The sequence below is a fragment of the Pocillopora damicornis genome, chromosome 8, assembly GCF_964200805.1.
Source record: "Pocillopora damicornis chromosome 8, jaPocDami1.2, whole genome shotgun sequence".
Taxonomy (NCBI): domain Eukaryota; kingdom Metazoa; phylum Cnidaria; class Anthozoa; order Scleractinia; family Pocilloporidae; genus Pocillopora; species Pocillopora damicornis.
In genome coordinates this window covers 15,185,647-15,212,887 of record NC_142677.1, presented here as the reverse complement: position 1 = coordinate 15,212,887, position 27,241 = coordinate 15,185,647, and the positions used below count along the sequence as shown (strand labels likewise).

The following is a 27,241-nucleotide window of genomic DNA, read 5'->3' as shown; positions in this document are numbered from 1 at the left end:
TGCCTCAAATTCTGGAATATCTGGGTTTTTTTTTCTAAAACCCTGTATTAAATGGTTTTACTGAATAGATTTATTACTGCGATTGTTTCGTGTAATGTAATTTCTGATACGGTTGTAACTGTGAAGTAATTTGTAGTTTTGAGATGCTCCTAAGTTGACCTTAATCTATATAGAAACAAAAGGTTTCCACTGCTTTCGTTTCTGTTGCTCCGATATTTGTCAAAATCAAGTATACTGCCTTAACTTCGAATTTTTTTTGGTTTCGTGGAAACATACTTCTCAGTGTGATTGAAATCCCCATTACTTTACAAGCTTGTTAGCACGGTTTTTGCCATGTAAGGTGATTCCATATTTTGGTGACATTGAAGTCATTTCCTTGAAACACAATACTGTAGGTTGAATCGACAGGCCAGTTTTCATGTCTTTGGAACCGAAATTTTTTCCCTGTTTCAGTTTATGACGGACTTGAAATAACTTTAGCTCGAAGATTGACGTAACGAAATATTTTCGACTCTCACTGAGACACAAAATTGAAATGAAATGCAGAGAAAAACTACAATGTGATAAACATCGCTTGACGAAAACAAACTCATGTAAAATAAACGATTTAAGAATTTAAGAAAAGGCTCGCAAAAACTCAGATCATGGAGAAATGTTCATAAAAAATTTTATGTCCTCCCAGATTTGAAAAAAAATCAGATATCTCTTCACGGGAAGGCTGAATTAACTCGATGACTTATAGAAATACTACAGTATCAGTGTTGGTGACGTCACTGTATGGTGGTCCGGATGGGACGAGTTATGTTTTTGTTTTTCGGTTTCCATGGAAATTAATCTAATGCTGTGATTCTCACACACCCCTCACTGAAGTTATCCTGTTCCAAATCCGGATGATTCATATGAACATTTTGTTAAATCCACTTTAAAGGTTGAGTATGTCTAGAGATTTCATGGTTATCTTGATTATTTTCGAGAAAAGCATCTGCAAGCCTTTCCTGGTGCTGCGAGAGTTTGCTCCCCCAGAGAGTACGTCTGTTACTTCGCGGACCTCTCTTTGTTTTCGATAATCCACGATAAAGATGTCGACTTTGATCAGAACAATCGCAATATTTGAATTAAATATACTGAAATTAATTACGAGGTTATTTCTATTGAACACTGAGTACCAAAACTGTTCAGCTTTTTCACACCATATCATATCCTTACAGTAATGGATTACTTAAAGCATTGCGGTCACTTGCGACATCATGGTGTAGATGAGTAATTTGGAGGTTCGGGCTCGTCAACGCATTCTTTCGGAATTTAACAGCCAGATCGTATTAATACCTACGTGAAATAACTTTAAGCCCCAAGACTAAACCAGCGTCAAGGTGGTGGTGCACGTGGGGGAAACTTAAATCCAGAGTTTCGCAAACTGTCTCTTTGTGGCAAATTAAACAGAGGACTTGCAACATCGCGTGAATAATCAAAACTAATGGCTATAATTTAATGATTTTGCAGTTTTGGAAACAATTACGGCTGGCAAACTTGACGAGGCGAAGGGCTTGATGTTGGGAAATCATCAACAAGTTTAGCTCTTGGATTGAATAAAAGAAATAATAATATGAAAAAGCAGTATTCTCGATCTTTGTTTCGTATCACGGACTCCTACTTCCGTGAAAACTTAGAAAGAGACGTTTTTCTTCTTGGGGAAAAATGCAAAGTTGAGTCGTTAAGAAATAGGGTCCCTCATCAAGAAGTAGCTTTGAAATCTCCCGAGGTGAAATACTGACGGCCTCAAACCTTGGTGTGATCTGGACACTGGGCAAATGCTTCTTCCACGCCTCTTAGCAGGTAACAGTGGAGTCAAAATCGTTCAAACTGACTCTCCCTCGACCATTGTCAGTGAGACAGACCCTTTTTCCTTTGCGAATAAAACTCTTGTTCTTTTGCGTTGAAGGCAGGTTTTTCGGTTAGTTTTCCATAATCAATGTTTTTCTTTAATTTTTTTTTCTTATCTTGTTATTGCAGACTTGGCGCATTTGGTTGCAGCCAACATCCGTATATGAAGCACGTGTATCGTGAGATTTGCGCCGGTAAACAGAATCGTTCCATCGATAAACAACTGGATGAGTCTTAAGTATCAAATGATTTCCAGTTCTTCCATTTTTGGATATATTAGTTATTGCCTAGCGCTTTAACCCAATTTGCCATGAATCCAGAGTCGACAGTTGATGACTAGATTCTTATTTTATGGCCGCGCGAGTCTACGCAGACCAGCATGGAAATAAAAAGAAAAAATAGACAGGAGAAACAAGAGAGACATATTTAGAGGAAGAAAATTTTTTCGACTTTCTCGGTAATCAGTAAACAATGACTTTGCTCGTCATTTGATGGTTCGATGCGAATCACTCGGATCTGGAAAAATGGAGAATATTCCGTTGTTTTTTCGAACGGTATTTTTATCTGTTGTTACTGGAGATTATGAAAATTAGAACGTTCACTACTAAAAGAGACGTAAGACACTTAAGCTGTGTTCTCGTTGTTTATAGTAACTCGATAGCTAAATAAGATCTGTATTGTTCAATTGAGTGGAACACTCAACCAGCTCATTAGAGTGACGCATCTCTTTTATTTAACCAATTTGATTTTTGCACTTGCATTTTGAACAAATTCCGATCATGTTGCCCATATCTATACGCGTTATTTACTCTTCATAATGTGTGGTTTCGCGCTCAATTTTCATTGAAAGGGATTAAGCGATTGACCTACGTCCCGTTCAAGCTTTCCTGTCGCAAATGAACGTGATCGCCGGCGTGCTCACGTTTCTATTGACCTCGGACTTAGTTCGGGTCGCATGCCAGCCAATCAGCATTCGGATTTGTCTGAGACAAATTTAGCACTTAGCTGGTCTACGTGGGTAACGAAAACAAAGGCGAGGCTCCCGACTGTATAAATATGTTGACCCCGTGAGTTTACTCAATCAGACACAACTTGAATACTTTGAACGTTGACTTCAGCGCGATGGGAAATTTTGTAGACACACCACCGGTCGAGGCAGAAGAGCCTTCTGTTGGGACTTCTTCGGATTCAGACACGGAGCTTAGGGCTGATGATTACGTTATCGATCTGGATGCCCCTGAGTATCACGAATATCTCATGGAGAGGAAAAAGAGTTTGAGCGAAGGAGCTCTGCTCGATGACGTTACTTATCTGGACTGGAAGAGAAACAACAATGTCTTAAATGAACAGGACAGGTAAGGAAGTAACTTCCTAAGACTGAAGTTGATAAGTCGAATGCGTACATTTCTCTATCTTGTCCGCGATCTGCGCGCGTTTGATAAACAACTCTTAAACCACTTAAAGGGAGCCGTAAATAAGCTTATGGAACAGATCAGTTTAATGCCAGGCTAACGGGTCTTTAAGACATCTTACGAATAACGGCTAGGTTTTCTTTGATTTTTCTTTATTCGAGTGTCCGAAAATAGTAAATTCTTGCTGTGTAAGCATGCTGAGTAGCTTTGAAAGTTATTAACTCCCCTCGATGGCTACTGGTTCACGTGGTAAGTGATATCGACAAATATCAAATGTTTGTTAGAAGTCTGTATAAGGCCTTAATGTTTCTTCAAAGTATTAAAATGCAGAATTCTTAGATTTGCAGGACTAGCAGCTAAACACACGCAGATTACATGAACGATTATGCACGCTAAACAAAAAAATCTGTCACCAGAGAATACACAGTCAGCCAGATTGTTCATATTTGAATATCTTGTAACTTTTTAAAATCAAGGCACACTGTCGACACTCTCTTGACTGAACGACTATTGCTTGAAATAATCCATCCCCGTTTTTTCCAACCGCATCGTTATGTTAAGACCTTATCATTCAGCGCTTGGGGCAAGCTCGTCAAAAAAAAATATTTCCCTCCGAACGTTCCAGAACTTGATTCTAGATAGTTCCAAAATGAAACAACGGAAAAGCATCCGACCGAGACTGCTAAGATTTTTATCAACATCCTTATTATTCAGCGCCAGCGGCAAGTTCGTCAAAACAAATTATCATTCGCTAAACCTCACAGAACTCTATTCTAGGGAGTTTAAGAATGATATGGCAAAAGGACGTCTGAATTGACCAAAACTGAGAACGTGATTGCCAATAAGCCATTTTTTTATTCTGTAAGAAATATCCTGAAACATGGATTCCATGTGCATTCAATATATTTCGCTAACGTAGTGTGGCTTTTGTGCTATCGATTGTCACCGTTTACAGCTAATCAGTTGTAAAAGTTCTTTGTACACTTTCCTTTTGTTTGGAACTTGACATTTTTGTTCTTTTGAACACGTCCTGTTTTCTTGATGTTCAAACATCACATAAAGCTAATTCAACAATCGTTAAGTTTTTTTGGCTGTGTCCACCAGGATTTACATTTATTTCAGTTTCCGGTCTCGTGTCATGACAGATGTCACGTTTTCGCCCTCAAACTACGCTTTCCTTGCTGTTTCATCTATTATTGTTTTGATCAGGTAAAATATATCTTCTTTTCATACTTTTCTAAATCCGCCAATCTCGTATTAAGAGGACCTCTGGCAAATAAACGATCGCCTCTCTGATAATTTGTAAATAATTTTCCTGCCGATACACAATTGCAGACCCTATACTTGCGCTTTGTGATGCAAATTACTCCAGATCGAAATGTCCTGCGGGTTTGCCTTTGTCTGAACTACACGCAACTTTCAATTTAAGACGGCAAGTATGTTGTCAACGCTCTTAAGAAATTTGTTAACATTTTATAAATTGAACGTGAAATTTTATTTCAAAAGATCCTACAAACTTGGTATAATATTAATTTAGACAATCGTTGAACAGATGACTCATAGCTGATTATAAAGATAGTATCAAACATTTCTTTTGTTTCACTGGTAATTCGTGATGCCCATATATAGGAATGCTTTATTTTCCTCATAACCTCCTCCTACGACTCCAGCAGAGCGTGATATTGATGCTGAATTCCACAGTTAATATTTCTACGACTTATTTACTAGTGAACTCCGTAGAAAATACCAAAACTATTCTTAAAGTTTCTAAACATATAGGAAAGTCCTATGGCTATGAAAAATGAACCAAACCAGTGAAAAAGAGAATCGCTAAGAATTTCATAACTTTGCCTTCACTGTTTTGGCATTCAAAGTCGACTTTGTTTCCAATAATTGCACTGAAGATAAAACGGCTGCAATGAAGGTAAAACGGCCGCAAATTAGTACATACGCATACCTTACCTATACTACCCGTTTAAAAGTTTAAGTTAGCATTTCCTTGATTTATTCTCAATTTATCTTTCTTTAAGGAAATCTTTCATCAGTTTCTTACTTGTTATATTGTTAACTTTTTCAGGAATACAGACAGCAAGCAACGAAATAACCGTGAGATGTTGGGAAAGCGTCTCTCAGTGCCAACGACTGGCAACGAAATTAGAGCTGTGAGGAAGAACACAAAAGAATACGAGAAACGAGCTGTGGAAAGCAAACAACGTATTGATGATGTTAAGAAAAAGTACAATCTGAAAAACAGAGATTACACCGCGAGAACATATGTTTGGAATGAACATGACAAAAAGCAGGCTAAACTGGAGAAGCAACAAAGAAAACTTCTCCGACAACAAATTCGTCTCAAATACAATCTACCAACACCCAAGACAAGCAGAACTACTGTCATTGCTTCGGGATAAAAGTGTCGATGAAAATTGCGGAGTTGTGATGAAAATTAAATCAATAGATGCAGATACAATTGGATGTGCACCCTCTAGGGGACGAGGCACCAGATCAGTATCATAAAGTGCCACCTCAGAGCTGTAATACAAGTCCCAAGATGTCATTAAGTGAGGCGCTGTGAATGCAAGTGAATACGAAGACTGGTTGACCTATGTTAGATTTTGATGAAGACTGATAATCATATCTTAGGTTTGAATGAGGAAAGTTGTGATATGTTTGATAATTTTTAAGGGAAGAAGGTATTTTTAAAGACTGCAAGGTTGCGTTAAAAATTATTTACTATGAGTAATGACCTATTTATTTTTCATCAGTGGAAGAATTTGAGCAAAGAACTGAATGGATGTTATTAGGTTAACAAATGAATTGTTTCAATCTTTTCTCGTTTTAAGGGGAACTGTTTGTATTAAACCTTTAAGTTTCAAATAAGAGTTTGAACGTGTTTGATATGAGTATGATTTAAGTTTTAACACTGGTATTTGCATGTCAAAAGTCATCATCCGATACACTTTCAGATCACCACATCACGTGCCAATCGATACAATTCTGTTTAAGGGAGTTGGTTAAAAGTCGAAATCTTTGGATCTTAACTTTTGAGCATTCAAGATACAATCAGGATAGATTACAAATCTAATTAAAAGCACCTCTACGACAGAGAAAATTACACAATTGCTGTTCGGTATTCACCCCTGGGGATATTGTAGGTCACATCACGAAGAAAGCGATCCATACTAAAGTAGATTAGGAGTCTATTTCCACTTTGCGAAATGAGAGGAAACTTGTAATAAACAGAGCATTTTTCGACACGCTCTCGTAAGTGAAAATGTATCCTTTACGTCGAACGCTTTTCCAAAATCTAGGAAATTGCATAAACGCATGGGATGACGTTCAAAGAGTAAGGAAATCTTTCCCTCTGCCTTCAGCCTCGAGTACACCCAATTAAAATATGTGACCATAACGTTGATAATCTTGCTTTTTCATGGTAAATGCCTGCAAAAGTAAAGTATTTTTTCGCCGTAAGTGTGCCGCGTACTCATTACTACAAATGGCTGCCGGGTAGGTTACACGTAAGTTAGGTTTAATTGGATGAAAGAAAACGTTATGAGTTCAGAGAAGAATGTACTCAATGACTGGAAAATACAGTGTTCAAATAGTACGTGATCTTGCCATTTGATAGAACCTCCAGTGGCAACTTCAAAAAGCCCTCTAATAGTGAATGTTTAAATATCGTTGCTTATTTCTAAGGGAACTGAAACCTGTGCACGTGCCTTCAATTCATCCTACTTCTTAAAAAGTACAAATTTAAAACCTGCAGGTCTGTGCGGTAAAGGATCTTAGGAACTGTTTCACATTTTCTGCATCTTGATAAATGATTAGCCTAATTCAGTAGCGCTCGATACACTTCTCACTACAGTTCTGTTAAAGAGGTTGGTTGAAAGTTGAAAACGTTCAGACCATTTCTTTTGATAATTCAATCTATTATCAGGAGGCAAAACATCCAATCGATGAAAGTACTCGTATAACCGTGAAAATTACGCAATCGCTGCTTTGTGTTCATCCTCAAGAAAATAGGAAGTTACATCACAAATACAGGAAACCATACTAATGTAGAATGTTCTGTTTCCACTTTGCGGTATGAAAGGAAACTTTTAATGAACCGACATAGCATTCTCCGACACGCTACCGTACGTGAAAGTTGGTATCCTTCACGTCGATTGCTTTTTCAAAATCCAGGAAATTGCATGCCATAGGAGACATGCATCTTAACTAACGAATTGTTATCAGAGAGATTGATTATGACATTCACTCCATGCACAAAACTTAAAATCTTTCCGTCTGCCTTCAGTCTATAGTACGCCCAATCAAAATGAGTGATTGTAAAAGTGCTATCCTTGCTATTGGAATGCTTTAAGTATCATGGCAAGCCTGCAAAAGTAAATTCTTTTTTTTTTGCCGCTTTTTGTTGCCGTAGGAGTACCGTATGCTCACTTATGTATCAAATGGCTTTTGAGCTGGTCACACGACAGTTGGGTCTATTCGGTTTAAAAAAAAAGGATATTGAGTAACAGATGAATGTACTCATTGACTGGAAATTATTTGTTCAAATGGAACGTGAGGAGCTCTTCATTTTACTGATACATGCGCTTGTGGCCGGAGGTTACTCTTGGTGTTTTACTGCGTAATTTCCGATGCGTCGATGTTGCCGGTGGTTAGGTTTATTTCTTTCTTTGTTTCACTTCCGTTTCAATTTGAAGCACACTCTCTCAGTTTTGGGAAATGTATCAGAGGTACAAACGAAATTTATGGTAGAAAACTGTTTCCTTATTCGAAACAGATATTTGCAATCACAGGAACCTCCTTATATGAATAAAAAATTTCGAGTGACGAGCCTTTTCTAAATCTGTTGTTTTTGTTTCCTTTCTGCTCATTAATTAGTGCTCTTGTCCTAGAATAAACGACGGATAATTAATTTCTGCCACCTCTCGAGATTTGCTTCTTCATGCTATCGCTTCGTATTAAGAAATGTCACTGTCCTCTTATTCACTACTGACTAAATTGGGTCAAATCATCCTGCCTAACTCTGAAGCTTTTTGGAGTCACTGATTATCATACATGTTTGTGAGAAACGATGAATGAGTTGTCTGTATGAGAGGTCAGTAAGTTTTTTAGTATATACAATAGAAAAACCAAAAAATTAGGTTATTTCAGTCAATATAAAGATTTTGTTTCTCTGTGTGCTTGGAGGTGAAAAGTACTTGCTCATCACTTCTGAACCAGCCAATCAACGCGCGCGAAAAGGAATAATCATCTTCCCGATATTTACCTATGGACTTTATTCCTGCCGCATGATTTTCTCCCTAGAAAGATCACTTGAAATCCTGAGGAAGGTTGTTGCTTCTTGGTCAGAAAATTAAGAACGCATTAGATCGCATTTATGACAGTTTTTCCCAGGAAATAATCCCAATAACACCGTCGCATGATCTCCAATAGGGCAACAAAACAGCAAGATCTTTTAAAAAACCATTCAAACCACAGCGATTCATTGTACCGTCTTGGATGAGGCGGAGTGGTTGCATAGGTTAGGGAACTGATATTGAAAGTAGGGGAACAAAGTCAGTTCAAATCTTGCATTATACGTCTCAAGTGATCTCGTTTCTCGCTAGTCGTTAGTTCAACTTCTCCTCTCATCTTAGTCACAACAAAACTAGTTTGATTTTTACTTTACGTAAAAATTGTCTTTACATTTGTTTATCCATTAATCGTTATCATTATTTGAACATTTGCAAGTGGGAACACAGTTATTTACTGAATAAAATTTGTATACAAGAGAAAGTGTTGGGTGAAGTAGTCAATCATAGAAAGAGCTGTGTGCGATGCTCAGTGTAGATTAAGACTGAGAGATAAAAAATCCTTATTTCTTCACACAACAACTTCGGTATGCAATGCATATTCTCCGTACTGTTCTCCATACATTTCCTATGATAACGAAGAGGTGAATTTGTTGAACAATCAAAAGCTCTTTAGTTGGCGATCATTTCCGTTATTCCCATGACCTTGATGTTCGACTCGGAAGTGATTTTGTATAGGGGTAATACGATACTAGTCTGTCTTAGAGGAAAAAGAGCATAAAAAATGACCCCTCTCTGTTTTAAAATAATTAATTGGCGAAATGAACTTAGTACGTTTCCTGGTTTGCAAACGGAGTCATTGTGGCGGAGAAGTATAGAACATCGAACAACGATATCCGAAAGTCTAGGGGTCGAATTTTCGAGGAGTTCTTTTTTCTTCGCCTGACGAAAAAGAGACTAACGGCTTTCTTTGGCGTGCTAATTTTAAAATATATTGACTCATAATAGTTGAACACAATATACGAATTTTATTACGGGAAACGGCCGAGCAAACGAGTCCGGCTGAAATTCAGGAAGTCATTCTGACAAAAGCTTTTTTAATGCTTCGCGAAGCACCCGTCCTCTTGTATATCAAACATTACTTCAAAGAGTCAAAGCATGTTTTATTTACGCCAATAGCAATCACCGTTTAATAAGCCCACTAACAAATTTCGTACACGTTCCGAACTGGCGAAGTATAGCTCGCACTAGTTCCAAGTTTTAGTTCCGGTAACGACTCAAGTCTCTATCATCATCCACAAGGTGCAATAGTCAAGTAGAACTTTCTAACATGTTTAAAGTTGCTCCCGTTACTGCAAAGCTATACAACGAGAGGTGATGTTAGAAATGATGACGAAAAATGAAGTGAACACTTCGTTTCCCAGACAACGTATCACAACTTTTGACTTTTACCAGAATGGTCAGTGAAAACGATTTTAATTTGATTTAGTTTGCGTGTCGCCATCGGGCTAATTTAAGTCTCCTACGCAAATAGCCAATCGAGAGGTGCCGCCCACTTAAGCTTTTGGAAGTTGGTATAAATTGAAGACTCGTAGTGATATTGGTCTCAACGTTTCATGTGGGGTTGAGAGAAAAACGTGCTCCTCATCATGTCTTCCATTAAGCGAGGGAAATCGACTGGGCAAATAAATTGATTATTTACAGGAAATGGACCAAACCGTACATGGAAACTCTGACATTTACTTCGCATGAGACGGAAGGAATCATACAAATTTTCATGATTGCCTTAGTTATGGTGGGTTCCATAGTAGGAAACGGTATGATTTGTCTGTTACTTGTCCGGTTCAAGACCTTGCGAACAGTCCCTAATATCCTGATCGCGCACATGGCTGTAGTTGACATCCTCAACGCTTTGACCAACATGCCCCTGTTTATAATGTGGTACATCAGTGATGTTTCCTACCTTAAAGGTAGGCCTACCTCTTTTTTTATCATTACATGGTTTGTGCTGTTTGTTTATCTAAGCATATTCAATCTTATCGCACTGACAATGGACCGATTTGGAGCCATCGTTCACGGCATCCGCTATCACACCTGGAAAACAGTCAACAAGGCAAAAATAGTTGTACTTTTTACATGGCTTCTAGCGGTTGCGTATACATATGGCATGTTTATACCAATAGGGCTCAAAATTGATCTTGGTGGCGCTGCAGTTTGGGAGTACAGAAAGCAGTACTTGAAGAGCTTTGGAAGGGCCTTCATCATTCTCGGCCATTTTGTGCCCTTTGCGATCATGCTAATTTTGGGAGCCTTAATCTGGCGTGCAGTACGCCGACATAAAAGACGTTTGTATCCGTTTTTTCCTATGGCTAGGCAGGTGAAAAGTGACGTGAAGACCGCCAAGACAATCGGTTTGACTGTTGCGGCGTTCATTTGCATGGTTGTTGCACCCATGTTCTTGCACTTCTTTTCCAAAATCCACGGCACATGGCCTCACTTCCTTGCATTTTTTCTCAGTCTCCTCAATAACATGGTGAACCCAGTTATATATGGACTGTATACTCAGAGGTAAGCGCTTCTGTTTTGCTTTTTTGAATGCTTTTTTTTTCGGTAGGACTCGTTCGGAGATAAATCAAGCACAGCTGAGAGCATAAAAATGCAGTGTTCCATGATATAAGCTGCCCGATTTGTAAATTTATCATTGAAATAAAAATAACTTATCCATAATTGGCTAATAACAAAGCATTTCATTTGTTTTCTCTTAAATGTAAATTTTGACCAGGAGAGGTTGCCGATATCCCTTTTCATTTCTCATGTGATTGTTCACATTTTTTTTTGCGAAGCAATTCTGAAAAACTGGAACTGAAGTACAAGAGGACAAAAAGTAATCTTTCGCTGTTGGGTTCTCAATATCAAAGTAACAACATTTTGTAATTTCTTTCAATATTTTCACTTGTGGTTGTTAGGGTACAAATGTATATCAAAGCATTAACTGATGTAGTGATAATATTCTTAATGACATTTACATTTTAAAGTTGTAGGAAAGGAAAAATTTGGTTCTACAGTTAAGTTTACATTTCGTGAAAATTAGAATTTTGCGTTGCCTAGTTTATCGACAATTTACGAATAAAAGAAGGAAATTCTACCCTTTTCTTTCATGAACTAAAGATCACGTGTGTCAGTTAACCCTTTAACTCCCATAAGTGATAGACATGTAACTTGTCCTAAAATATGCATACATTATCATGCTAATATGTAAAGAGAATGGTCAAACTTATCACGTTAGAAGATGTTATCTTCATTTAATACCAAATTTTCGTAACTAATTTGTAGTTACTAGAGGGGAGAATTAAAATCTTTCATTCCAACGCATCTTGAGGATGCAAAATTCAGTTCCGTTTTCTACATAACTGAGGTACACCTGATTACGTATGGACACATGTTACATATTGCGATGAAGTTTTCTGAAAAGCCCGGATTTTTGTTTTGCTTGTGTTCCATCGCAGACTAGTTGTAGACAACCAATCAGCTTACCTATTCTGATTTTGCTTTGCATTGCAACAGGTTTCGCAGAGCGTTTTTGTTGTTCTTAAGAGAACCTTTTGGCAAGTCAGAACCTGGTCAGATATCAACTTCAAGAAAAAATGTGCAATACAAGAACGAGGGACTCAACACCTTTCAAATCACCGTTTCTTAAATTTAAGTGAGCTAGTATAGAAACCAAAAACAGTTGAAGAACAAGAACAGGAAACTTATTATGGAAAGACACAATCAAACTTATTCACAACGGTCACTATGGGGACAGAAGAAAGTTCAAGTAGTAGAAAGAGGAAGTAGTATAATAAAAGCAATATTGAATAAAATTTTTAGAGAAAAATGTTGACAAAATGAAACAAGTAGTGGACAGTAAGTCTTCAAGTTTGTTGAAAGGTCGGTTTTCGTATCAGAGACATTAAATTTTATTTCCTTGAGTGAGAGAGGCTGTCAAGGATGGTTTTCCTGACAATGTGCAGTTTTCGGTAAAATTTCATGTCCTAGTTTCATAAAAATAACGCCAAAGGTAAATTATACAAATTAAACCACGCCGCTGTACTGTAACTAGGTACGTTGCACTTTTCAACTAAAGTTAGTTAACATGATTTCCTAACAGCATTACACTGGCTACTGTTCACAGTTTGCTCAGAGGGCTACGATAAATATTTGTTTTTGATTTACATTTCGTAGCTTGTTTTAGTACATAGACATGCTGCGTAAAATATGATATATCGGTCTCACCTGTTTCCACCACGGGTAAAGAGATGAGATCTTACTAACCTCTAGAGCAAAAAGAAAAACCTTGTAAAAAGGGCGTGATTAGACGTCGCATAAAACTATGTTTCAACCCGGCAATGAAAACATATGTAGTATATACAATCCCAGACATACAAAATATAATTTACATTTTGGTAAAACTGTGCTTTAACTTTTATATGGCCTCCACAGAACGCACCATACACGTTTGAATCGTTCGCTATGTCATCATTCGCCATGACACTTAGCTTTTATCGCCAATTCAACTTCAATAAAATCAAGTCAGCAATCTCAGATGTTTATTTCAGATTATGTCGGTCATAAAACTGATGAGCAGATGAGTAGGAAAGATGGAGGTTAAGAAAAGAGCGCGGAAGGTATGGGCGTACTCTCCATTGTACCCTGCTTTCATGACCTTCAAAGGTCTCAACATTTACACCTGCACATTACTATTAGCTGAGTTTGGAAAGAGTTCAATGTATAACTTCAAATCATAAAATTTGTTTGCAATTCTGCAATTTACTTGACATGTACTCCATTGAAACCAGAGGTAAATCTTTGCACATTCTCTAATATTCCCTCGTCTAAAGAGCAGTTCTCAGTGTTATGCATTATATTCAAATTAAGACCTTTCCTATGGCGAAGCAGTACAATCGTAGTTTGCTTGATAGATTTAATATTTGTACGTATTTGTGTGCATTACAACATACCCTAAGACTTCCTTGCATCGATCTTCCCCTGTACACCCACATGCCCTGCAACAAACCTGAAATACCGAATAACGAAACATTTTTGAGAAGTGATAAACGTGAGACAAAGAAAAGACATAACTCCAGCCCTCTAGGATTCCAACATAAGACCGACCGGTGTCTTCGATTGAGCCTCAGAGAGCTGATCTGAGAGTAGGCTACAAATTAATTAGGTACATACGTGATAAAAGATGGAAACAAGCTGGTGGTCGGGTCAGCAATGTCGCACTTGTCATCTGTGGAAACCGGTTTCGAAGAAATGGAGCTAAAAATTTATCATCTATTATAAGTTACTTAATAGAATATACTCCATAATTAACTAATAATCTCTCTCACTAAAGAGCTGTGAACGATAATGTTTCTGGATTGACGCGCGTTGAGGATGAATGGGACCAGGCCCTTGTTGATAGAAGGATGGAAAGAGGAGGTCACCAGATTAATCTCTTTTTACTATATTGGGCGTCATTTGGGCTGCCCCCCCACCCCCCTACATCCACACACACACAACCATAGCCAGAGTAGCACTTAGTAGACAAAAGGCTAATAAACTTGTCAGGTCAGAAAAGTATGACCGTTTAGGAACATCTGCGTGTTGCCAATAATTTGTTTCTTTTGGAAGAAAGGAGATTCATTAATAAGATCACCCAGTCTACCATATTATGGCTTGCCTTTTCAGAGAAAAATATTCAGTTGAAGCGCGCCAGAAATAACCCGTGCAATATATCTGATGCACCTTGCCGTAGCTCTGTAGGATATCTTGAAGTCATAATGACGCATCAAATGCCTCATCTTTGTTCAGTGTAGTTGCACACAAAGCAGTATATTTACCGATGGTAAGCAGTATGTTTAGCACTAATATTGTTGGGAGAAGTTAAAAGTCGACATCATCAGGGATTTAAAATTTTTATGATTCCAGATGTCATTAATAAAACAAAAAAAAAAAGTGAAAGACAACAGTCATGGCAGGAGAAGCAGACTGTGCATCCAAGCGAGCTTTGGTTGGTCGAAATGCCATAATTTCAACTAATATCTGATTTACAGGAGCAACGCTTGTTTGAATTTTTTAAAAAATACACTCACCGTAAATTGAACAAGTTACATTTAAATTTTGTTGAGAGGTTTTCAGTTCCTTTTTTTAACAACTGTTTTATCCCATTTTCGGGTCCTTTTCCCGTCAATCAGGATTACGCAAAATCGGTCAAAACTGAATGTTGTGAGCTTCACTGATTTGACTATCAGTCGACAAATCATGACGATGTGCATTTTATTTCTGAAGGTTGTTTTTGTTTGCACGAAAATAACTTCAAAGATGGATACGTAATGGAGTTCATCCTGTATTTCAGTGTAACTCTTAAAGAAAATTGTCATTAGCAAATTGAAATTTCCTTATTGGGAAAACGCACTTAGGTTGTAGTTGTTGAAAAGTGCCAATCTACATCAGTTATAATTGAGTGAAACCTGGAAAAACACTTACCACACTTTACTTTGAGGAAATATCTCGCGTTTACGTAGAATGAAATATTTGTTTCTGCTCTCATAATTGAACGAAAGCCCATTCATGTCTGAGGAACGGTCACGTTTGACCAGTCAAAAGCGAATTTCAATTGTTGCGTTGCAAGTTGTAAAAAAATTACTTTGTATTTTTTTTTATTTTGAACAAGAAAGAAAATTGAATATTCTCCCTTTCAAGCGCTATTTTTTTCACTGAATGAAAATTAAGGAAAAACCGTTGTGATACAACTACAATCAGTTGAAAAAAAAATGGATAATAATAACTTGAGACACGTCGACGTGCCGTTTTTCAAATCTAGCATATTTAATTTACAAAGGTACCTGAAGTTTTTTCAGCTTTTGATTTCTTTCTCCGGAAGCAAAAACAACTCTAAAAGTGACATTCTTTCAAAGTAAACTTTGCTCTTTCTGTTTTTTGTAACACTCCAAAATATTCTCTTGAACTGTATGTGTGCCTAGTCTCTCTTACAGAGAAGTGGGATTTTTCAATGTGAACAACCACTTGAATAGTTCCTCCTGCTTGTTCAGATAAAAAAGCCAAGTATGTTGATTTTTTGGTCGTTGGGAAGGCGCGTATGATGTCTTTCCTGGCTAAACAGCGCAAAATACTTGAGACAATTAATTTCTATTTTCGTACACTACTTCGTCATCTCGTTCTTGCTGAATAACTCAAAGTGTCTTGGCCACTTACTAAAGACCACTAATACCTGGAACTAAAATGACTGCTTTGATATCAACATCTCACAACTTAAAAAAGTATCTCATAACAAACGTCCTTCTCTGTTAAAATTACCGTAAATTAAAATTGTGGGGGAATGAATAAACAAGTGAAATACCAAAGGAGATCAAAGAATAAACATCTGAAAGATATTGAAACAAGTGTAACATTAGTAAGATAAGTACAAAGGTGTTGATCCATAAAAGAAGTATACGCTTATATGGCGTAGAATGCCTATCAGTATTTCTGGAATAGTCCTAATAAACACACACTTTGATTTAGATTAATTGAGCAAAATACTTTAGGTGTCTCTTGGGTCATGTGTTTACTTAAAAGAAGACTTTTTACTTACGGTTTCCCAAGGTATGCCTGAGTCTAAGAGACTCACAAGAACAGGATTTCATTATTTAGAAGAGGTAAATCTTGTGTACTTTAGCAAGGTTCTTAATCCACCTTGAGGTAGCTAGAATATTCCAGTGGCAGGCGAAGGCGGAAGTGGCCATTCAGATGAAAATCACGCCAACTTGTGCGGTAAAATAACAATAAAATCAATAACTTCCACGCGGCAAGGCAATATAACGAAAACTTTGCGGTCAAAACAACAATTACAGTAGTCAGCACGTTCTTGCCTTTGGAGAGGCTTATTTGACGTCTTTCCTGATAGTTGTTTTTAAAAATACCCACCCTCTTTCTAAACAGCACCAAATACTCAGACAAGCAATATTTTTTTTCCTAAAGCACTTCATTATCTTACTGTTGCTGAGTGGCGCTAACTGGTCAACCATAACGCACCGCGAACCAACAAACTCTGAGTCAACCAAGCGGGTACTTCATCACAAAATAATATTTAGCTGGTCCTTTAGAGACACAATGTTCATTTATTCAAATAATGTCATTTCCAATTTCGTTTAGCACTTTTTTAATATCCGCTGTCGGCATCGGTAAAAACAACTTTACTTAACTAGCTCATGTGTTGCATGCCACTTACAAATACTCAATGGTAAAGAAAATTTTAATGACCAAATGAATATCGTTATTTGTTTTGTTTACCAAGCAACAATAGCAATGTCAAACGCGTGAGATATTGGACGCTTAAACGAGAAACAGAATATAAATGATAGCCGTGATATTATATTCATGCACGATCATGAAAATTGTCTTTCGCTTGGATTATCACATGTGAATTGTAAACTTGCCACTTTACAAGAATACAGTGATCCCATGCATGCAGTCCACGGTTATTCTGATTCGTCCGATGATGATCGTGCTAAACGAACGATTAATTGCAAGGCGTAAGTCTTACGTATTCAGTTTTAGCCGGAGCATGGAGTTAATTAAAGGCTATGGTTTTCACATTCGACATATGTAACAGTAGAAGAAATGGTGTCGTTCGTGTGATAAAAAGTGCACGAGCTAGGTGGAACACGAACCAAAACGACAACTGCTCAACTTCTACCCAGTGTCAGCTCGAAATTGACAAAGGCTGAAGTCAATTGAGCAGATAAAGAAATGAACGAGACAATCGTCGTGACGTTTTGTCAGTGTTCGGACTTAATATCAAGAACTTTGATGATTGCCACGGCTATGATTGGAAGCATTTTTGGCAATGGCATAATTTGTATTTTATTTATTCGGTTCAAGACGTTGCGTACAGTGCCAAATATCCTGATCGTCAATTTGGCCATCATAGACATCCTCAATGGACTCACTAACATGCCTCTCTTCATCATGTGGTACATTTGCAAGGTGTATTTCCTCAAGGGTCGTGCACTTTCGTGGTTCATAGTGACATGGTATGTGCTGTTCATGTACCTGACAGTGGTCAATCTCACTGTGCTTACATTGGACCGATTTGGGGCCATTGTGTTTGGCTTTCGCTACCATTCGTGGAAGACGTTAAAAAAGGGAAAAATAGCAGTACTCTTCGTTTGGGTTCTGGCGGCTGCTTACACGTATGGCATGTTTATACTGGGGCTTAACTTTGATATTGGAGATGCACCTGTGCTCGAGTACAGGATACACTACTTAAAAAACTTTGGAAGATATTTTATTGTTCCTGGTTATCTGGTTCCATTCTCTATCATGCTTATTTTGGGAGTCATGATTTGGCGCACGGTATGCAATCATAGAAGGAGGTTGTCGACACTCTATCCACATTTAAAGCAAGTTAGAAGTGATGTTAAGACGGCCAAGACAATTGCCCTGACTGTATTAGCCTTCCTCATTCTTGGTGTTTTGCCAATGGCGTTACACAGCGTCGCAAGAAAGCACGGAACTTGGCTTAATTTCCTTGCGTATTTTCTTATGGATTTGAACAGCATGGTTAATCCTATCATTTATTCGCTAAGGACTCGAAGGTAAGCTCGCTTTCTTTTTAAATATCCCACTGCGGTGGTTTTGTCTTGTAATTGACTTTCACTATACCATGAGAAAGAGATTAGATTTTGCATAAAAAAATTTTACTTTGTTGTGTTGTCTTTGAAATGCTTGCTTATACCTTTTTCTTCTTACTTCCCTGATAATTAATTCAAACTGAGCGTATTGCTAACCGGAAAGTTATCTATTGATGTGTAACACGTGATATAATAATAAAAAGCGTGCTCGAGATTTCTACCGCGTGATTGTCGATGAGGGCGAAGTGCAAATCATTTGTCACGCATAGAAATCAAGAGCGATTTTTTTTTTATTGTTTTATCCTAGGGATACTAATCGTTCAAAACCTAACAAGATTAACGTACCTTTTCAAAGAGGCTGTTGTTTTCATTGAATACTGAGACACATAGATGACGCACATGATTCTCATTTTTTTCATGGTGGCTCTCCCCCACATACTCACCTTTTCCAATCTTCCTCAGGAATTTTCTTTAGGACTGTTAAATTTTATAACGATTAACCAATAAATACGTTTTTTCTAATATCTAACAGGTTTCGCAAGGCTTTTTTGCTGTTTCTTAAAGATCCTTTTGGCACCTCACAACCGCATATGACATCCGTGTCACTACAGCAGAAGAAAAATACTCGAAAGACATGAAAGCACAACAGTCAAGTTAAGTACAAAAACCAAAGAGGAGATGTTAAAATATCGATGTTCCCATTCGACGAATTCAGAAAAACAAAAACGGATTTTACGGAATGTTTGGTCTAGAAAATGTACTTTCAAATACTGCACGGAGCCGGGTCTAAGCTAGATAATTGCCTTTGTGAAGAGTATTGAAGCGACCACTGGAAATTTCTTGATGTTTTAGCTTATCTATTCAAGACTGAAGCACTTACCTTAAATCAATACATGTGTGAATGTTGGCGGCAACCAAACAGTGAAGCAAGTGGTTTTGCGAATGTTTTATTTAAGTGCTAATTCTTTTGTTGATTGGTTCGACTACAACTTAAAACACACAGAGAAAATATGGAGCGATTAAATATTTATAACAGCTAGACTATCATCTGTGACAAGATCTGCACGAAGGCTTCCAACAGCGTTCTCCAGAAGACAAGCGAAAAGAATCAGCTGTAACTGAGAGCGCGTTTGATTTAAAACGATTTATTATATTTCTTAGAACTGCTTAACTGATCATCTATCATTTAACATTTCAAAGAACAGGACATTCCCAGTAATGGAGGTAACACTCTTTCGGTCCATCTAGTTGTTTACCCTCTCTCCTGTCCTTATCTTTTTTATGAGACAGACTTCGCTTTCCGCGTCTATCGTCCCGCCCAGCAATTCCTTTTTTACAAGTAGATGGAAAAGTACAGTAACACAAGTAGGACTTTTTTGTTTCCTGATAAAACAAATGAGCAATCCCTCCTTTAACGGCTGCACATGTCACTCCCACTAAAACATAACCCTTAAAGACGAAAAAGATAATAATGTAGATTTTAGAATTAATGATACATGAACATGTAAAGAAAAGCTTTTACTTCATCCTATCATTGGTGCCTCGGCGGCACTCCTTACACAGGGAGTTTACTTATATTGACAATAATTTATTGACTTTTTTTCGCTGTATTATTTGATTATTATTAATTGATTGCAATTAGATCTAGTGTTCTTAGTGTACCAAACATGGCAACCCAAAACGAAAAAATCTGTATCCCTGGCCGAATATTTAAAAGTTCGAAAAGACTCCCCCCAATCTACCTTCTTTCGTTCTCGAAAGTCACCTCGTAAATTACATTTTGTGTGACCGCTTACAAGTTTCCTTTTACAAGTGGATTCATGGAGAAGTTCTCCCTTAACCTATTTAGTTATAGATGGCTGTAATTATGAAAGGCACTGCAATCAACTTACCTGCGAAGGCCCCTGCAGTATAACCTCTTTGAAGCCGTTTTCATTTCTTAAAGCAGAACTTTTCATTCTGTGTCTGCAGCCCTTTAGTGTGACACTATCACCTTTTTCGCCTTTGGCTCCTGGTAAACCGGGAAAGCCTCTGTTTCCCTTTGGTCCTTCCTTTCCTTGTTTTCCTTGTGGTCCTTGTGGCCCTGTCTTTCCGGGTTCCCCTTTGTCACCCTTGTACCCCTTCTCTCCGGGAGGCCCTTGTGGTCCCTGAGGCCCTGGAATAATTGTTTGATTGACAATCTGAAGAAAAAGAAACATCATCTGACAAAAGGGCTCAAACTTTTCACCACTTTAAGAGGCGGCAAGGACACGTAGTCCTGTTTGTTTGGTCCCACAGAATTGAATCTTCGATGATACAATAGTTCCAATGATTAAAATGGCTTATAAATCCAACTATTCCTGCCAAATATCAAGTTATGTTTCGGACAAATCTTTCACCAAAACAGCTTCAAATGATAGATATAATTAACAGCTCCTAATATCTGACAGGTCAAAAAAAAAATTAACTTATCTATTTCATGAAAAACGAGGTAAACACAGATTCTTAGCTGCCTGCTTTGGTGACATTTGACATTTCTTCGTAAATCTTATCCTAAACCAATAGGGAAATGCCTCCTTTTTTTTTAAAGGAAATCTTGTAGTACTCATAGACCAGAGGGAAATAAACAGTTAGGTAGAGATGTGGCGACGAATTAAAAAATTGTTTTATCCAAAACCAAACCCTGACATATTCAAACCAAGTTGTATTTACTGAGGGGAGTGGATGACTAACCTGGATTATTGCCAGTAGCTCAGCTGTTTTTGCATCAATTTTGTTGTCTAAAATATTGAGTCTCGTCTCTGAAGTTTCATTGACTTTCTCCACCTGTGATAATTGCAAACGTAATAAATAAGCTCAAACAATTCAATGTAATGATCTCTATTTCTTAGGGGAATGTGTGTGTGTGTGTGGGGGGGAGTGGGGGGGGGAGGGTGGAGTAAAGACCATCGGCTGATTAGCTTATATTATCATGCAAGTGAAGGGATACCGGGCCTCTCGCTTTAAGGAGGATTAAACATTATTATACAACTTACCGAGTCTCAATGCAAGAAATTGATTCTTTCGTATGCTACCACAAGCTCAAAGGAATCTTACCTTCCGTTCCAGATCAAGAATTCGAGCTTTGATTGAGTTCAGCTATAAAGAATAACACTTCCTATATTAGTAAAGTTTGTGGTTGAGTATTTTACCTTAAAGTAATTCTAGTGGCCTTCATAAACGAGCAAGCTTATCTTGGTCCGGTTGGCACTATACATTTATCACGAGATGAATTCTTACTGGATGAGTTGCACATTTTCGTCCTCCCAGTATATTTTAATGTATTGCTAAAAGTGTTATGGCCTAGTGAGTGAGTCATTTTAATTAGCTAACATTAAAATTCAGCCTTACTCACCTCTGCTATATCACAGACTCCTGGAGGTCCTCTTTCACCCGAAGAACCTGGGTTCCCCTGGAAACGTCATCAGTAAAAAATAAGGAATAATAACAGTAATAATAATAACATAATAATGTCACGGAAAGTAACTGAAGTAAATCATATCCTATTCACCTTTTCTCCGTCTCTCCCATCCCTTCCATCCTTACCGTCTCTGCCATTCTTTCCGTCCGTTCCATTCAATCCATTATTCCCTGGGGGTCCAGGTGGACCCACAACTGTCAGGCCATCTCTACCGTCCTTACCATCTCTTCCTGGTGTGCCGTCCTTGCAGTTGCATGGAAACGGAGGCAAGGTTGGGGGTGGTTCAGAAACACTATCGAGAGACTTAGAGAAACAAACCAGAGCACGTGTTTACCTAGGTTCTGCACTAAAGGTTAAAACAAATTTGAAAACTGGTCTTTTTCTCTCAGGTTGTTAAAACAACCAAGGCTTTTAATCTCATGATTAAATACAACTCATTTTGATACGTTGGATGGAGGAAGATCTATAAATAAGTTTCCTTCTGATACCAAAAAAAATAAAGAAAATGAAGATATTTTTTCAAAACCTAAAAACCTGTTTGAATTTTTATCTCCATGATAGAAAATTCCATACAAAATCATTCTTGTTTGATATTCGTTGGTTTTGATATTTTTCATTTCAGAAAAAAAGAAGAAAAATCGGCGAAGACGATGCGTGCTTGCAGTAGCTTATGTGAGAAAAAGCTCCTAAATTTGAAATTTTTCTGAATACTATGTTAAACATAACCAAAGTAATTTTCTGGTTTTCCGTTGTAGAGTAAATCAATATTCTTTCCCACTTTGAACAAACTTTTTGGCTGACTAAAATTCTCTTACCTCGGTAGACCTAGAGATTGTGAATAAAGAAGAACTAAAAAAAGCTACCAGAAGAACCTTAAACGATAGGGAAGGTGAAGACACCATCTTTATACTGTACTTGTGAGAAATAAAAGATGCAATTTGGTTTCTTTGAGTACTTGAAAAACGGTTATCATGGTGGACATTTTAATACTCAAGTCCTTTGATGTACACTTGTGTTTACTCAACTTCTCCCAAAGATGTCAAAATGATTTGACTTTTAATTAGATCTCAACCGGAGTCATGTTAGCAGCACTTATTAAACGGAAGATAAACTAAACCGGTTTTTCTTTTTCGATCCATTTTCTGAACATCTTTTGTTTATTTCGTTAAAGTTTTATTAAGCAATATCCTCTAATCCTGTCATGAAAAGCGGAACACATTAAGTATTTTATTACTGTTACTCAAATTTACTTCAGTTAGTATTAGTTAAATTCTATGATAATTATATGCGTGGTTTTCATGTACGCAGTATTGGGAAATTTTGTATTTTAGCTCTTTGTACCTAAGGAAGGAAAACTAAGGGACTGTCTAAAAAACCAAAATTCTCATCACGTTTTGATTGGGTAAAAAAAATCCTGATGGCGATTTTTTAAAGTAGTAGTTTTTTAAGTATTATTAAAGAAAAGACATTTCAGTAGTTTAGCCGGAATTAATTAAAATAAAAATTACCAATTATTATCGATTACATCTCCTCTTGGAATAAAATTTTTCCTCTGCAATTAAGGGAAACCAATCGCAATCGCTCATGAAAACAAAATGAACAAAACGGCAATTTTGGTTTCAATTCATGATATGTATCAGTAATATGCCACATCAATGTGCTATGCAGCCAACTTACTTTAAATTCAAATAATTACTTCATTGAAAAAAAGCTTTGCATCAGCATCATAGAAAATCATTCGAGGTTCTATTTAAATTTGAATTGAATTGGTGAATCTTACTTCATATGTTATCTGACGAATTTCTAAGTGCTAGGACCAAAACAATGATGAAGCTGATTTCCTTAAAGATATTGATGATAAAATTCTTTTGTAAGGAGGGGAAGGAAGTAGGGTTAAGGTTAATCTCGACCAGTTGTTCTAGTTCCTCCAGGCTTTATGGATCAGTAAACTTGTCAGAGTTTAACATGTAAGTACGACGACCTTAAGTTCATTATTGTGGCTATCTATGATAGTGACAATTGAATCTGCGCTTCATAGCGAAGGAAATAAATAGGCTTGGCTTGACTTCAAGTCGGGCAAGAAAAATATGTGGTTGCGTTCTTTTCAGTTGAGTCTATGGACGAGTCTTCGGTTTCCTTCTTCCCTATATGTCTTCTATCCGGCTCAGAGCCCACTGGATCATTCTTTGCACGCGTGTGATTATTTTTTGCTGGATCTGTTATTTTGATGATAGTTTTTAGGAGAAAAGGATATTAAAAATAAATGAAGTCATTAAAGTTAAGTGCAGTCCCGGAGTGTTAAGACAGATCAAACACCTACGATGTTCGTGCGGCGGGCATTGTCAAAAGGCATAGAAAAGAGTAAGAACTGAACCCACATAATTTTGCAGCATATCATGGGTTCGCATCAGTTATATCGTTTTGAACTCTTTGCCAAAAAAAACCTTGGGCAAGCACATGCCTACAGCTAATAGCTTAAGTAGTAAAAGCTTCATGGTATTAACCGTGTTTCAATTGTGCCTTTTTATTCTAATGTCATTCTAGTGTTATTCTATATGACCTATACGCACAGCTTTCAGGTTTAAGTCTTTAGGGGCTCGCTGTTTCTGAAAGAAAATGTTGTGTTAAATCGAATTGTAAATTGTTTGCCAGTCATTTACATATGAGTTCGGTGACCTCCGCTGTTATTTATTAGGATGTTAGCATAAAATCAAAGTTCTTCTTCTGAACATTCTATGATATCTTGATATACAATTTAGAGTCACTTTTAGTTGTCCAAACATCAAGGCCACCATGGACATAAGCGTTAAAGTATAGAAACATCGAGGAATCAGAGGTAACAAATAACGAAACCATTTAGAGCCTCCTTGAAATTTCTCTGTTGCTCGAGTAGTTAAGATCACCAACCGAATCGCTAGTAGGGCAGTCTTTGTCAAATCGACAGACGAACAATGAAAAAGTGGAAAGAAGTAAACTCAACCCTTAAGCACGGCTTTGTAGCAAAGAGTGTTGACTCGTGATATCAATTAAACGAATAATCAACATGTTTGCAATTTGATATAGAAGTGTGTGAGCTCGCCAATCAAAGAATCCAGGGTATCAGTCGCAGCTTTCCAATCTGTTCTATTCCGAGTAATCCCTTCTCCTTCCTGGATCCTTATTAGTTACTGTATTTTGTCTAACCAAAATAACATTTTCCGATCGCCTCCAAGTTGAAGATCATTTTTCACGCCACTAAAACGTTCAAGACACTGTGAAGCGTTTGGTACCCTTATTTGTCACTAGATCCATTTAAAAATCTGAAAAAAAAACAAGCACTAACGCAAATAGCCCAGGTGCCTCTTTTCTGTAAAGTGATGCTGATTTATCATAGTGTATGAAATAAAAAGTGTTTATCGCTGGCCAAGGAAGAATCCTATAATCTGCTGCTACAAACTCGTTTAAGAATTTCACAGGCTTAACCATCTTAAACTACTTGTAAACGATGCAATGCCAAGAATAATGGGAAAGACGACTCTTTTGCAATGTAGTGAATTGGGTAACCTTAGACCAGAACTGCTCTGTCTATAATTTATTCTCTCTTCAAAAGAAAATCAATTCTTGCACAAGACACTCTTTAGGGTTCCCTTCACTGCGAGTCGCATTTCTCGTAGACGCCAACAGTAAATCAATGGATTCAAAGACGAATGCATGAAAAGAAAAATAGCTGACAAATTCCATGCAATAGGACCATGATACCTATACCACGATTCAAACTCGAGGCTACCTTTGAATCTGCAGATTAGAGCCTTTAATGTGATTAATGGTGTATAGCATAGAAGCAGACAGTAATGAATCAGAAAGGCGTTGACAGTCGTCTTTTTAAATCGTGCCATCTGTGACCTATTTCCCTCTTGTACTGCCTCCACTTGCATTTGGATTTGTCGTTGGTGACGACAAACGATGCGGTAAATTCGCAAATGTGTAATTTTACAAAAGGAAAAGCAAATGGCTATTCCACAAAGTGTAACAATCAGGTATGTATCATACTCTGTCCATAAAAAAAGGGTTGCCAGAAATCCGCTGATCAACCAGCTTAGAGAAATAGCGTAGATAACCCGTGGAATTGTTACGATACTAGGATATCTTAAATCATATCGAATTGCTAATAACCTATCTAAACTGATGGCTGTAACAGTCATTAGCGATGCACCATTTGTCACGTAAACGGTAATACCAAATATCATCCCCAAGTCGCATGTATCGCTCTCAGAGCTCGTTAGGAGGATTTTCATTTTAATAGCTAAAAATAGTGGTTGAGCGACAACAGCAACCGCAAGGTCAGCTGTAGCGAGTCCAGAGAGCAATACCATAGAAGGAGAGCGTAAAGCTGGCGTTTTCCAAATTACAGAGATAACCAAGGTATTTGCTATTCCTGATGCTATTGATAGTATAACGTTAATTATGCAAACACAAACGATTAGTTGTGGTGGACCGCTTTGAAGCTGAATTACAGCAAAATCCCGGCAGTAACTGTCGCCTTGAACGAAGGATTTCCCCTCTTCTTGAAGGGATATTGAACGGTTCTTGCACATGTTCACCTTCGTGTTGGGTACTTTCTTTCAATTTCGCGGTGAAGGGAAATGAGTCCACTACTCTGTTCGTGGAATTTCTTAGCACAGACAAGTTTATGTCTACATAAGAGCAAAACAATGCAGAGGAAAAAGCTTTCTAATCCAAGATTTTCTGCACCAGATAAACAACATATGTTTTTGAGCGGTACACCCTCATCTCTTTGTTACTGCACCTGACTTCTCTGTGGACTTCACCTGACTTCTCCGCTGACTTCACCTGACTTCTGTGCTCGCCGCATTGGGCCATTACCTACAAGGAGCACGACCTATTGTCATTTGTTAACTGAAAACTTTAAAGTGTTTTCGGCAAAAAATAAATCTAATTTTATTTTCAATGAAGTTTGTTTTGATGTCCGAAGGTAAAGATGGTTTATTTTTTTTAGAGATAATAAATTGTATTGTATCGATAGAAACAGCATAGTGTTTGACCTCCTTTACGTTTACAAATTTCTTTTTACATCTCACTTAAGAGTAGAAAATTAAAACTACAACTAGGAGGGTATTAATTTTAAATTTAAAATCAAAGCAAATTTTCGAACTAAAGTCAAAACTAAAGCAAAAGGTAAAATCTACATGGAAAATTAGGACTATATTTATTTGTCACGAAGAAAATTGAGAATGTTTTACAAATATTTAATAAAAAGATCCCATCAGAGTTAAATCCGAAAAAACAAAAAAAAAAAAGCAAAGAAATCGAAACAGAAGGATGGATAACGCTTTTGTCATCAATACTCCCTGTTAAATAAATAACAAAATAAAGTTAAGATATCTTTTGATCCCCTGGTGTGATTAGTGAGATGTAAATACCTCGTTATCACCCCTCCCATATTTGCCACATGGTATTACATAGGAATGATATTCCAAAGAAAGAGCATCTCAGTTTGAGGATGATAAAGGCAAAAAGTGCTGCCATTTTGCCATTTAAAATAAATGT

General features: G+C 37.4%; 5 protein-coding genes and 1 long non-coding RNA gene across 8 annotated transcripts; 3 read left to right on the top strand and 3 right to left on the bottom strand.

Moving 5' to 3' along the window:
- Positions 1–2,960: 2,960 nt before the first annotated feature.
- LOC113676157 (uncharacterized) lies at positions 2,961–6,173 on the top strand. 2 transcript variants are annotated; one of them, XM_089214859.1, is made up of 3 exons: positions 2,961–3,236; positions 4,398–4,502; positions 5,371–6,173. In XM_089214859.1, exons 1-3 carry the CDS (start codon positions 3,004–3,006, stop codon positions 5,702–5,704), a joined length of 672 nt encoding a protein of 223 aa, XP_089070985.1. In that variant the 5' UTR covers positions 2,961–3,003; the 3' UTR covers positions 5,705–6,173. The 2 variants fall into 2 exon arrangements, with proteins under 2 accessions (XP_089070985.1, XP_089070986.1); XM_089214860.1 differs by lacking the exon at positions 4,398–4,502.
- A 3,265-nt stretch (positions 6,174–9,438) lies between these two features.
- Positions 9,439–13,177, top strand: LOC113675712 (trace amine-associated receptor 13c). 2 transcript variants are annotated; one of them, XM_089214858.1, is made up of 3 exons: positions 9,439–10,563; positions 10,777–11,161; positions 12,158–13,177. In XM_089214858.1, the coding sequence occupies exons 1-3, from the start codon at positions 10,317–10,319 to the stop codon at positions 12,288–12,290; spliced, it is 765 nt and encodes a 254-aa protein (XP_089070984.1). In that variant the 5' UTR covers positions 9,439–10,316; the 3' UTR covers positions 12,291–13,177. The 2 variants fall into 2 exon arrangements, with proteins under 2 accessions (XP_089070984.1, XP_027048110.2); XM_027192309.2 differs by having other exon boundaries at positions 9,441–11,161.
- Positions 13,178–13,316: 139 nt separating this feature from the next.
- On the bottom strand, positions 13,317–16,626 carry LOC149041591 (uncharacterized). Its single transcript, XR_016189271.1, has 3 exons — positions 16,215–16,626; positions 13,814–13,868; positions 13,317–13,649 (listed from the first exon to the last, which is right to left on the bottom strand). It is a non-coding gene; the product is annotated as an uncharacterized LOC149041591 (long non-coding RNA).
- Positions 16,627–16,974: 348 nt separating this feature from the next.
- Positions 16,975–19,769, top strand: LOC113676399 (trace amine-associated receptor 13c). The gene is made up of 2 exons (XM_027193055.2): positions 16,975–18,219; positions 18,788–19,769. The coding sequence occupies exons 1-2, from the start codon at positions 17,372–17,374 to the stop codon at positions 18,891–18,893; spliced, it is 954 nt and encodes a 317-aa protein (XP_027048856.2). The 5' UTR covers positions 16,975–17,371; the 3' UTR covers positions 18,894–19,769.
- Positions 19,187–22,681, bottom strand: LOC113676388 (uncharacterized). The gene is made up of 7 exons (XM_027193045.2): positions 22,510–22,681; positions 21,785–21,997; positions 21,629–21,685; positions 21,331–21,372; positions 20,968–21,060; positions 20,148–20,435; positions 19,187–19,704 (listed from the first exon to the last, which is right to left on the bottom strand). Exons 1-7 carry the CDS (start codon positions 22,594–22,596, stop codon positions 19,450–19,452), a joined length of 1,035 nt encoding a protein of 344 aa, XP_027048846.2. The 5' UTR covers positions 22,597–22,681; the 3' UTR covers positions 19,187–19,449.
- A 2,606-nt stretch (positions 22,682–25,287) lies between these two features.
- On the bottom strand, positions 25,288–26,268 carry LOC113675917 (melanocyte-stimulating hormone receptor). Its single transcript, XM_027192527.2, has one exon. It carries the CDS (start codon positions 26,266–26,268, stop codon positions 25,288–25,290), a length of 981 nt encoding a protein of 326 aa, XP_027048328.2.
- Between the last annotated feature and the right edge of the window lie 973 nt (positions 26,269–27,241).